A 12471-nucleotide genomic window follows, 5' to 3' on the forward strand; every position below is an offset into this window, starting at 1 on the left:
ATGTTACTCATCCCCCCAACCCTACTCATAAAAAATGAAAAAAATGCATCCAAAAATGCAGCCTGCATGATCGGCCTGCAGGGAGGGACGGCCCTGGGCATTTGTTAAACTTGTTTAGTTTGTTTGTGGAGTTAAGGCAGGAAAATTAGCAAGGAGTGTCACATGGCTGACCTGTGTCCTAATGCAGCGCTCCTGCCAACCTGCTGTAAAAGATAAACACCCATTTAAATATAAGCTCCAATGAAAGGATTCAAGCATTTAGAGATCTGTTGAGCAGCAGAGATTCAAGAGGACGAAGTGTTAAGAGCATTATGGACTTTTCAACAACAGTGATCTTGGCAGGGCTGATCGTAGCTGGGTCATTCTACAGAAAAGGTGGAATCTGGGTGATACAAATCTGCTGAAATATATTCCTTCTAAAAACGTCTAAAAGCTGTTAAATAGCAATAACTAACTCTTAACTTGATGAATCCACAACAAGTAGAGCTTAAAGTATTTTTATTTTTTAAATTATTTTTATACATTATACAAAGCTTATTTGTATAGGAATGTCACTGTGTTACGTGTTACCAGGAAGAAGAGTAACACCAGTGACGGTAACACCAGTGACAATTTGGAGAAAACACTACAATTTTAACAAAATGGCTGCAATGTGTCAGACCAAATATGACTTCAGTCAATATCAAAATCGTTTAACTCTTCAATACAATACATTTTCCCATTCAAATGTTCACCCCTAGGGCTATGAAATTACACTAATAAATAAAAGCGTTTTGTGTAGCAGTAACACCAATGACGTAATTTTGGGTGACTGACATTTATTTGATATTAATAATAATAATTTGCGGTTTTTTTTTTACCATTTCAGTGTTATATTGAATGCTTGTAATTTTATGTAAATATAAATTAGATTTATTTATTGAAAAAAATTAAACTATAGGCTCCACTTCCATGTATGATCAAAGGGACAAGGCAGTTCCTTGAACTTGGCATTTTAAATAAATTGAAATTTATGTATGAAACCATTTTTTATTTATTTTTTATTTAGTACCATTGCAAAGACAATCTCTATTTATTCAACATATATAATGAATGTGAGTATTAGGTCAACGTCATGTATTTTGGTGTCTGCAAAAGTAAGTGACAGTACTTCCACCTTTTCTGTAGAATGACCCGGTATGTTGAACTGGCTTCGTACAGGGCACAGGTGGCTGCATAGCAGCGCTAATGTCAAAGACACAAACATTATACATTATATTTTTATTTTACCAGGATGCAGTGACAAAAATATTTGGGCCCTAGCCTACCCGCCACCCCTGGGTTTGGGTATGGAGGAAAATAGAAAGGGTTGTGTTTTCTGACACTTGGTGAGTTCCCTGACACACCGGGGACACATATTCATGTATAAAAGACGTACAAAAGTGCATTTTGCATGATAGGTCCCCTTCAAACAGCAATTAGTTTGTTTACCTTTAAGTGACACAACTTGCTTGGATAGAGTTAATGTCATGTAAAGTAAGAAAAGTCTTCAGTATTTTAATAAAAAGAAACGAAACACCTTTTATCATAACTGTCAGATTTTCCTGGGAACTATTTTCCAACATTAATTAAGGACTATTACATTGATTTTTAGAGGAAAGAAAAGAGACAAACCTACCCAAATCTGCATATGATGGCGCCTTGTTGCCAGAGCCGCACCACAGAGTCCCTGGCACAATAAAGCCACGCTTTACACGCTGGTGAGCCCTGACCTCTGACCTTTCAGCTTGACCTTGATGATTCTCATCTGCCGAGTGTCCACTGACGCTCCTCACCAGCCTCTTTCCGGCTCGCACCTCCTGTCCTCCATCTCCTGGAGAAGCCAAGGAGACGCACAGCCCCTCTGCATTCAACATGGAGTCCAAATCGGTACTTTTATCTGGATGATCTGAGAACTCGTCCCTGCGCTCACGGCATAGAGAGAAATAGTTTTGGATCACTGCTGCGTCGTCGCTCCAAGTGCAGCTGAGCAGTGCGCGCTGCTCGGACCAGGCGCTGTGGTAGAGCCGCAGAGATGGAGAGGCATCACCGTGGAGAAAGACGTAATGCACCTCTTTATTAGACAACACTTTGGTCCAGGTGCAGAGGATAGACGCTTCTGCAGCCGTGCAGCTCAGGAGGGACAAAGTTAAAATGAGAGTGAGAAAAGGAGAGATGTGCGTCATGGTGAAAAAGCGCGAAAAAAGCGGCTGAAAGAGAGGGGCTCTTAAACTTTCAATCTAAAACGAATGAATCCTCCACCCACTGATGACTCAATGACAGCTTGACAGACGCTAGGTCTGTTTTTAAATGAGAAAGGGGGGCGGTGGCGCGCCGGGTTTTTCCACTCAGTGGATCTCAAATGAACGCAACATCCAAATCAGCCTGAACCACGTGACCTGTCAGTTCAGTCAAACATCACTCCTCTCTGTCTCCTACGCATCACTGACAGTGACCATGACATACATTGATTAACACACACGCACACAAACACACACGCACACAAACACACACACACACACACACACACACACACACGCCAAATCAGTTCAATCTGCAAATGTGACGAACACATTTATAAGTGACAGCTGCTCCCAGATATACACGATAAATAGACTCTTCAATTAATGTTGGGCAAAACTCATACATTTATATTGATTACAAAATGGGATATTAGACAAACAGATATCATTTTTGAAAGATTGTGGGGAGGACTACATTTAAAGTTGAGTAAGAAATGTATGAGACATTTTGTTACAGTTTCGATGCAATTATGGGGAAACACTTCTGGATTTTGCTTAAAACATACAGTATTTGTGTGAATTTATAGTTTACAGTTGGTAATAAAGAAATGTTTGTAATATTGTTTTATTGTCAAGGTTATGTTTTTCCGGATGCTACTCCTCCACAGAGAATACTTACCCCAGCTAACCCTAATCATATCAGTGATTGCTTTCATGTTGCATTAATTGACAGAAGGTGGGGACAATCAGAGGAGAGAACAAATGTGGGGTGACTATTTTTCAAGCCAGGAGTATTTTAACCTTTTGATCTACAATGATTTTATAGTAAAGTTATGTTGTCTGGGATTCCTAGCATACTGTATGTTACATTTAGTTGAAAAGTCTTTTGTGTCCCTAAAGGGATCTGTACAAACTTTGATTAATTGACTCAAGTGATGTCAGTGAGTCAGCGTTGTTTACACATTAGCCACTTTGTACATGACAATCCTCAATCTCCGACTGAATTATCTGTGGTCAATTAGCATTATGGGTGATGTAGGTCCAAAGTTTTGATGAGAAAGACCAATGCATGGAATAAAAATACAAAATCTCTGCATTTATGAGTCAAACAAACAATTCAAAGGTTATGGCCTCGGAGAACAAATTAATCGAGACAAAAAGGTAATTGAACCTACTGAAGAAGTGATAGTATCCAGAACTTAAGAAAAAAAAAGAACAAAAGAAAAAATTGCGAGCAACCAAAAGGTTTTTCCTTTCAATTTTTTTCTACTGTCCAGATGTTTGATGTTGTCAGATCAGTTGTAAATATTTATATTTTTTGTCAAATATGAATGTTTTGTTTGCCATCAGGCCCTCCTTTGAACCTCCCCACTACTGATAAGTAGGGTAGATTATTCCTGAACTTCAAATTCAAGCAGACCTTTCAGAGTGTAACATGTCTGTAAACTTTTACCCACTTGGAAAGAAGAGAGGTTTAATCACGAGAAGTCAAAGTTCACAAAACTCTCCGCCGCGTGTCTGTCTGAGCTGATAGGCTCAAACCTCGCCTGATTCCTGACATGACACAACACAAGCAAGCAGAGGAGAACAGGAAGTGCCATGATGTCTTTATTTACTAGCCACGTGTATGCTACAATATGACATGCATCGATATAAATACAAAGCAAAATATGAATGATCAATCTGATAACACTTGCAGATCTGAATCTCATATCTCTCAAGAAAAATTCACAGATTATCTGCAAGTGTGCTAACATTGTTTTATTGAGTATGTTCTTCATAATGAACTGTCATGCAGAAGCATTTCAGCAATTCTCCAGTAGAGGAGAGCTCACACATGCACAGGTGATGAAGTGATAAAGAGACCAACATGTTGTCAAAAAAATAAATAAACGCATTTCACATCAACAAAAAACATCATTTTGGAAACCAAACAGCTGTATTTGTCCCATTAAATATTTAACATATGCATGATGCAAGCACTTGTCATGTAGATAACACATTACATGATCTCATATCGTACGACAAGAGCACAGATCAACATTAGGAGAACAGGTCAATGCAAAAAAAAAGGGAATTACCCATGGAGGCACACTTAATTTCAACATAGTGTGTTAATCACAATGATAACAAGGTTTTGTTTCTCCATAAAAAATGATAACTCTGTTCAATCATTAGTGCATATGAGGTTTACTTATTATATGAAACAGCTAATGATATGATATGCTCCTCATTAAAAAAGAGCCAGAGGTCAACATCCGTGTTGGTCACCTGTAAACTGTTGGAATTGTAGCCTGCACATTGCACTTAGGGGACAAACTACATCAAAGCAAGAGGATAATATCCGTCTGCCCCTGCTGACTGGAAGACAATATGCTACAGGGGGAATGATGGAGAAAGAATAAACATAGAAGAGGTTTTAATCGTCAAACTGGACAGAGTTGTCGTTTAGCAGAACATGCCAGCGCTCAATTTTCTTGTCTTTGTTCTTCAGGCATTCGTACCAGTGCTTCAAACACTCCCCTTTAGCCTGGATGCCCAGCTGACATCCTCCTGGAGGCACAGAAAAAAGTTAGCGGTAATACATAATACATAAACACTAGAGTTATTGTACATGATAGCATCTCTATGACGCTGTATTTAGCTCACAATGGCAAGACTTATATGCGGATTTTTACCAGGTATAGTGTCCCATCTTACTTCAGTTAAGTTAAGAACAGCCTGGGAGGATGTTAATAACATTAGTTTTGCAGGTTTTAGTAATAAATCCAACATCAAAAGTAATGCGATCACTAAAGTTTTCACTTTTCATCCTGAAATCTATAAATACATTTACCCAATTTCCAATCCATCCAAATGAAATTGTACTCAATCACACAAATATCAACATCATGTTGGTGCTTGAAGAAAAACTCAGTATCACCGAAGTTGTTAAGAATCATCCTAGGTACAATAAATACATTTGATGCGAAACAGTAGACATTGCAAAACCAAGGAAATGATGTTTGAAGCGTGATCACAAGACAGTATCCACACTTACCAATGAAATCATTAGATTTTCCCATGTCATAATCCCAGACTGAGATATCGAGGGTTTTCTTGGCTAGCTCACCATGTTTTATTTCATAACCAAACTCCTGAAACACAGTTGTTGAACATGATTACAAAATCTCTAACTGAGATCTAGCTGAGCAGAAGAGATGGAGAAGTTCAGTATGTGCAAATACAATGCCAAAGTTTGAGAAATAACTGACCTCATTAAACTCGGGATTCAGAGTCTTCTTTTTTGTCTGCGTCTTGTTTTTAGCTTTTTTCCCCATATCTGGCTTCAGACATCTACAGCACAAAGGAAAGAAACAGTGACATTATGACACACATTATAATAAAACACTTTGTATAAACTGCAGAAACAAAATCATCAACAATGATGTCTTCAAATCTGTGAGACATTTCAGACAAAATTGTTCAACATTCTAAACTATTATTTCCTTTATGCTGAAAGTCAAATGATAAGATCAATACCCCCCTTGTCTGTCCCTTAAAGGTCTCCTATCATGCAAAATGCACAGTTCGATAAACATATGTGTCCCCGGTGTGTCAGGGAACTCACAAAGTCTCAGAAAGCAAAACCCTCTCTCTCTCTACCCAAATCTCTAAAAACGGGGGTACAACGGAGCTGATCCAGATTTGCTGCCTATATGACGTAATATCGGAAATGTGGGCTAGCTTTACACCCACTGCCCTATCAGAAACGTCACTATCAGAAACAATGAGCGACGTGTTTTGGAAGTAATATGGTCTTTGTTTACATTAGCAAACATTGCTAACACTCAGAGCTAACCTGTACTGGAGAGAATATGCCTAAAAAATCAGGATATAAAAAGGGTCTTTGTGCTAAGCTAAGCTAACTATCTCCTTGCTGTAGCTACGTATATATTTAACGTACATACATTGGAGTGGCATCAATCTTCACAACTAACTCCCAGCAAAGAAAATAAGAACATTTCCAAAAATGTTTGCCATATTTTAATATGATATTTGAATGCAGCATATTTTGTTAGTAATACTGCTTTTACTTTACATGTTCCTTTTTTTTTTTTTCAAGTGACAATTTTGTGAGTTTGTTACATTGCCCTCAACCCTCTACCAAAAGTTGCCTCTTTTAACTATGGACACTCTTCAGAGAGAATGTAAAGGTCATTTGAATACCTAATTTCAGATGAATGGAGTACATACAATTTAACGAAAGGGTCGGAGTATCCGTTGGAGTCCATGGCAGCCAGGTGAGCGCAGCGGACCACGCCCACCATCAGACGACCCAGCTGACTGTTGTACATCAGGGACACCAGGATACGACCCCTCTCCTCTGAGTCCTCCCCCTCCTTCAGCTACACACACACACACACACACACACACACACACACACACACACACACACACACACACACACACACACACAAAAACAGATACCACTAATGCACGTAAAGTAACAGTATTACATTTCACTCCGCTCCTTTGCCCTCTGCACTGGCTTGATGGATTATACAGTGATTATCATAATTCCTACTAATGGAAGATAATGTATGAGCTTAAGAACTGAATAATGTGCATGTATATCATTATGCATTAAGGTTAACTCAATACAGCTTGTACATTATAACAGACTTCAATCAACATGCATTTGCCTGTCTCTAAAAACTGTCTCTGCTGAAGTGAGGCTTCACTATTTTTAAAATGCTAACTAATTTTCGAAAACAGATGGTCACTGTCGTTTAACAAACCAATGGGAGGAAACAATGAAGCTGTCCTCAAATTTTTGAATATAACTTTTTTAAATACACACAAACTAAGCAGACTTCTTAGAATACAACTATACAGTAAAATAAACCCAATGCACATTATCATGAGATCGATGTGAGGGTCTTACGTCTTCCTCGTAGAGAGCCATGCCTCGAGCTGATCCCCCCACAGCCTTCTTCACCTGTACAGAGAAAAAGCATCGTCATCACTATCATTATTGTTATTATTATATTCTGTTCACCAAAAAGCTACTGTATATTCATTAGTCAATTAAAAGAGAAGTACTGTATTTTAGGAAAGTTCAACGTTTGGGAAATTATTAATTGCTTTCTAGCTTTATATCTGTATGACAAATAACATTAAAGTTGACTTTGACTAAAGCCTTATTAGCAGCATACAGTTAGCATAGCTTAGCATAAAAACATTGAAACAGGGGAAAGTGCTCGTCTGGCCTGGTAAAAGAAATGCAGCTCTAAAGTGGACATTTACTAAACTGTCTTTAAAAATTAACAAACTGAAATGTCTTATTTGTTTTGCAGTTTAATCAACCTTGAGGGGAGATTGTTTTTGGCAACTCAATCTTTTGTTTTTATTCCTCCAAATGTTGACATTTCTGCATGAAATTAAATACAAAATGTGTCAATGATAAACGTCTCTTTACAGATATTTGTTGGGTAGAAAAAGTTCCTATTTAGTTGACTGGGATTTAAGTTGAACTGACCATTTAATTTAAAATTCATGTATTTCTCAGTAAATTCTTTAACAGTATGAGATTTTAGTGTTGTTGTCAGGCTCACCGGGATCACCCGCTCTAAACAAACACTGAAGTTCTTCTTCTGGTTAAACTTCAGTTTCTTCAGCGCGATTCGAGTCTCTCCGATAAATTCATTGTGTCCAAACTTGTCCTCGTCACTCACTGAAAGCCTGAAGACGGAAATTATCCCTCATTAAACTATTTTTTTAATTAATTGGTAGGATACAAAGGTTAAGGTTGTTCTTACCGGAGAGTTTTGCGAGCCATTTCGTCATCAGTGATACCGTGGTAGACCAGAGTCTCATTCCACACCGGGTTCAGAGTGGTTTTCAGAGTCTTGGTGCGAAGCTTGTTAGACTGAGAAAAATATAAGTAAGTAAAGTAAATCTTTAAAATAGGGACACAGCCGCACATTCTTCAAAATAAACCTTGAAATTGGAAGTTAGGTGACTGTACCTTACTGGCTCCAGGTAAGAGATGCAGCTTCACATACGGGTCAGCGAATCCATTTGAGTCCATTGACTTCAAACCCTGAGAGACACATTACAGGAAAGCAATGGTTCTGAATCAGCATGAAACAAAATGTCTCTCAAAAGTTGGTTTTATATATTCCACATATTTTATTGTTGCACTGCAAATGTTTCTTTCGATGAAATGACACTTTGAGGATTTTTTTTTTCTCGAGATGTATTTTTCTCATCTTTTCATTTCAATTCACATCTTTATTTTTACACTCGCATTTGCCCCGACACACCTAGACCCCCACTTTAAGCCCTTTGCCCAATCACTTTCCGTCACTAAATGTACATTTTTAGATGAATCAAAAAGGTGTGTATGCAGTTGGTGAGGTCCAGGCAAGGGTGCCAGAAATAAATGGCCCCCGAACTTTACGCCCAAGTCCTTTTTCGCGTCATGGCTTGTGTGATAACGTCTCCAGATGGTCTCTACTCTTTTCATGTCTTTACTTGTCTCGTCAAATCTTGTCATGTATTTTTTTTATCTCGTCTCGTTTGTCCTTGTCATTTCTTGTCTAGACATTTCTTCTTTTATCTCACTTTTTCTTGTACCTCTCTTCCTTCCTTGTTTTTCATTTCATGTCTCTTTTTCTCATGTGTGTGTATGTACATATGTTTACCTTAGCTTTAATGACACAGCAGTGCAGAGCGTGGGTCTCCTGTTCGTAAAGGAGGCTGAACTCCAGTGACCCCAGCGTGGCTGAAAGAATAAAAAACACAGGACCTCAAGTGACATCTGAGAGAAAAATGGAATCTGAAAACTTAGAAAACCAATTTCCCTCGAAGACAGATAAACATTTGTTTCTCTTCACTGCTCCACACATACTTTTTTTCACCGATGCAAGCACAATATATATTATTCACAATGATAGAAATAATTGAAAAAGTCAAACTCTAAGACTAATACAGAGGATTTTAAATTCTATAAAGGTGAAGTTTAAGATGAAATATCGGTCTTACTTGCGTCATCTGAGTCGTAGTCGTTTTCCTCGTCCTCTGTCTGGTCAGGGGGGGGTCGGGGGGAAGCGGGGTTGTTGGCAGGTGGGTTAACAGGTGGATTAACCCTGGCAGCAGGAACAGGGGATGAAACGGAGCTGGAGACGACAGGTTGTCTTTTTTCCTCCACCGCCGGGTGGGACACCTTCCTCTCTGGGGGTTTGTCTCCAACGTCTGAAAGAGAAATTAGCAGTGTCTGAAGCATCTTTTTATACACTGTCAGAATATATTTTGAAAGCAGTCCTGTTGTGTTGGGTTTATTCTCAGAAGGAGCAGTGCTGCTGTACCTGAGGGGGGGGCGGCGTGCTGTGTGTTTGCTCGCGGTGGTTTTGAGGCTAACACTTGTCTCTCGGTCTTCATTACAGCAGCTGGACAGGACGGGTTCTCATTATGGCTGTCAGCTGTTGTTCTTGCTGTCTGCTCCCATTGTTCTGATCCACAGGACTGCTGCTGCGCCTCTGAGCCACAAAATGAGAATATCAGCTGCCACCAGGAACATAATGATGCTGACACACAGCTAGTTCTATCTCTTTTCCAGTGGTGGAAGACATAAAAGTAGCAATATCATAATCTAAAAAATCCTTGTCTCAAAGTCTTCAAAGTAATATTATCTAAATATACTCAAAGAACCATAAGTTAAAGTCCTATTTCGCAATAATATGGATATGCATTTGCCACGTTAAATGTTGAAAATGGTAAAGCTGGACCTAATTTGAAGTGATTTAAATACTGCTTGTTAGAAAAATATCACTCTTCACCGGCTTGGTCTTCAAAATCAGGATACATGTATTTATTATCCTTTCAAGAATGGAAGTTGTCATCACACACAGCTACGTGGGACAAATAGTTCCCCGAACAGTGTCCTTGACATGCTTATATACAAAAGAGGGTGTTATTCAGTCACAAGGTGCAGAATACCGGTTCAAAGCAGTATTCTGGCCTTCGTTTAGATTAGCTGGCCTGCGTAAACAATAAACATGACAGTCGTATATCTATCTCCAAAGAGGCTGAATCATCATGTTAATCGTTGTCACATAGCCATCATATGCCTAAAACAGTGTGTCCTGACGCTCTTCTAGGTAATCATACATCCTGTCACACACAACTACGTAGGGCCTTTGTTATCATGTGCTACTCTGATATTAGAAGAGTACATTCAGTATTTTCCCAAACACTGCTGAATATCTTAATCCGTAATAATAAATCATCATTCATAATTTCTTTGCTATTATAAAAAATTATCTGAATCTGCAGTATATGCAGGTAAAAAGTACAATATTTCTCGCAACACAGAGAAGAGAAGTTGAAAATAAAATGTCATAAAATATGAATTTATGTCCAAGATTCTTTAATATAGAGTAACCTTGTGTCAGCTCATCCAAGTCTAGTAGATAAGAAGTATCATTTCTTAATATTCTAAATAAACAAAGGGTATTTTGGAAATAACAAGTACAATTTGCCAGATGTACATTTATTCAAGCATGTAATAGCTGCTCAACTGAAAACGGTGAACAGATCGAGGAAAGTGAAGATAATTTAATCTAGTTCAATAAATTAAAAGATCTAATTTGCTACTGTTTCTCATGGAAAAGCCAGCATTATAGTTTAATTCTTTTAAATATAGGTCAAAAGTGACACGAGCGTTTATAGCAGCCGGCTGCAGGAGCTAACGGGCCGTGGCACTTTGTGTTTGCTGCACTTTGCATTCTGTAACACCATCAGACATTTGGGTCCTGTGGCGAGCGCATCAAGGATCATGTTTTAATGAAACATGAATACTATATTATGACACTTGGATATGCATTTTATTTTTGCAGTTTCATCAAGAACAAATCTTTCTACTACTACTATTTTTACTCAGTCCACTTTAACTGTACTAAGGCTAAAGCTTACATTAATAAGTAACCTAATCAAAATATAATGTAACCTTATGTAGAAATTGTATTTTGTACATACTTTTTGTGTACGAAGTGAGAATTAAATGTTATAACATCAATCTAATAGTACTGGTTGTTGAAATTAAAATGCACTTAGATATGTTTACTTATATTTATTTAAGTACAGTCAAGATATTCTTAAATGTCCTTACATCAATCCCTAACAAATTATAGCTTAAACTACCGTATCTCTGTTGATGTGTAGCTTCATCTTGTCCAGAACTGTCGAAGCTGGACTGTCTGGATCCGGACAGAGGGAGGGGGGGCGGCAGACCCTGCTGTACTCTGCCTTTGAAGAACCAAGCTCCTGAACGCTTCTGTACCTGCAGGAACACACAGTCAATTCAGATTTATTTTAAAATGGGAAATGACCCAGTTCCTTTGACCATATAAAGTTAGTTAAGTAATTAAGTTTGTCGCCAGCTTCTAGTGGCCATAATAATACAAAAATGCAGTTACTTTAGTGGGAGATAGGGTAAGGTAGAGTTCAGCCTTTCTTTTTGTGACCTGTTTTTATTGTTCACAGAGGCACATATACGTATAATACAGTACACAAGAAATTGTGTCAACGATAACTCAAAAAGAAAGACAGAAACAAGAAAGAAAAGGATAGGGAGTGACACACGAAGTGAGGATACCCGGCCCGGAGGAAGCCCGGGGTCCCCTTCTGGAGCCAGGCCCAGAAGGAGGACTCGTCGGCGAGCGTCTGGTGGCCGGGCTTGCCACGGAGCCCGGCCGGGCACAGCCCGAAAAGGCGACGTGGGCAACACCTCCGCTTCTCCGTCCCGCGGGCCCACCACCTACGGGAAACAGCGATGGAGTCGGGTGCGCTGCCAGAAGGGTGGCAGTGAAGGCAGAGGGTCTCGACGGACCAGACCCGGGCGACAGAAGCTGGCTTTGGGGACGTGGAACGTCACCTCTCTGGGGGGGAAGGAGTCGGAGCTTGTGCGGGAGGTGGAGCGTTACCAGTTGGATCTGGTTGGGCTCACCTCTACGCACAGCGTCGGCTCTGGAACCTTACTTCTGGATAGGGGTTGGACTCTATTCTTCTCCGGAGTTGCTCAAGGTGTGAGGCGCCGGGCGGGTGTGGGGATACTCACAAGTCCCCGGTTGGGTGCTTCGTTGTTGGAGTCTACCCCAGTGGACGAGAGGGTTGCCTCCCTACGCCTTCGGGTTATGGGGGGGAAAACTCTGACTGTTGTGTGTGC

At 39.5% G+C, this 12471-nt stretch overlaps 2 protein-coding genes across 2 annotated transcripts in view; both read right to left on the bottom strand.

Annotated features, from left to right (window-relative positions):
- pla2g3 (phospholipase A2 group III) overlaps positions 1-2277 on the bottom strand; it is a 7777-nt gene extending 5500 nt beyond the window's left edge. The window contains exon 1 of the mRNA XM_010793418.1: positions 1658-2277. Coding sequence (XP_010791720.1) covers positions 1658-2204 — 547 coding nt within the window. The 5' untranslated portion in view covers positions 2205-2277. The remainder of the gene's footprint in view (positions 1-1657) is intronic.
- Positions 2278-3864: 1587 nt separating this feature from the next.
- Positions 3865-12471, bottom strand: part of LOC104964590 (rabphilin-3A-like) — a 33973-nt gene continuing 25366 nt past the window's right edge. Inside the window, exons 5-16 of the mRNA XM_010793419.1 lie at positions 11448-11586; positions 9614-9784; positions 9291-9500; positions 8951-9030; positions 8272-8346; positions 8063-8172; positions 7859-7985; positions 7189-7242; positions 6498-6649; positions 5516-5597; positions 5302-5398; positions 3865-4814 (exon numbers count right to left, since the gene is read on the bottom strand). Coding sequence (XP_010791721.1) covers positions 4681-4814; positions 5302-5398; positions 5516-5597; positions 6498-6649; positions 7189-7242; positions 7859-7985; positions 8063-8172; positions 8272-8346; positions 8951-9030; positions 9291-9500; positions 9614-9784; positions 11448-11586 — 1431 coding nt within the window. The 3' untranslated portion in view covers positions 3865-4680. The remainder of the gene's footprint in view (positions 4815-5301; positions 5399-5515; positions 5598-6497; positions 6650-7188; positions 7243-7858; positions 7986-8062; positions 8173-8271; positions 8347-8950; positions 9031-9290; positions 9501-9613; positions 9785-11447; positions 11587-12471) is intronic.

The sequence above is a fragment of the Notothenia coriiceps genome, unplaced genomic scaffold (assembly GCF_000735185.1).
Source record: "Notothenia coriiceps isolate Sejong01 unplaced genomic scaffold, NC01 NC01_scaffold00037244, whole genome shotgun sequence".
Classification (NCBI taxonomy): Eukaryota; Metazoa; Chordata; class Actinopteri; order Perciformes; family Nototheniidae; genus Notothenia; species Notothenia coriiceps.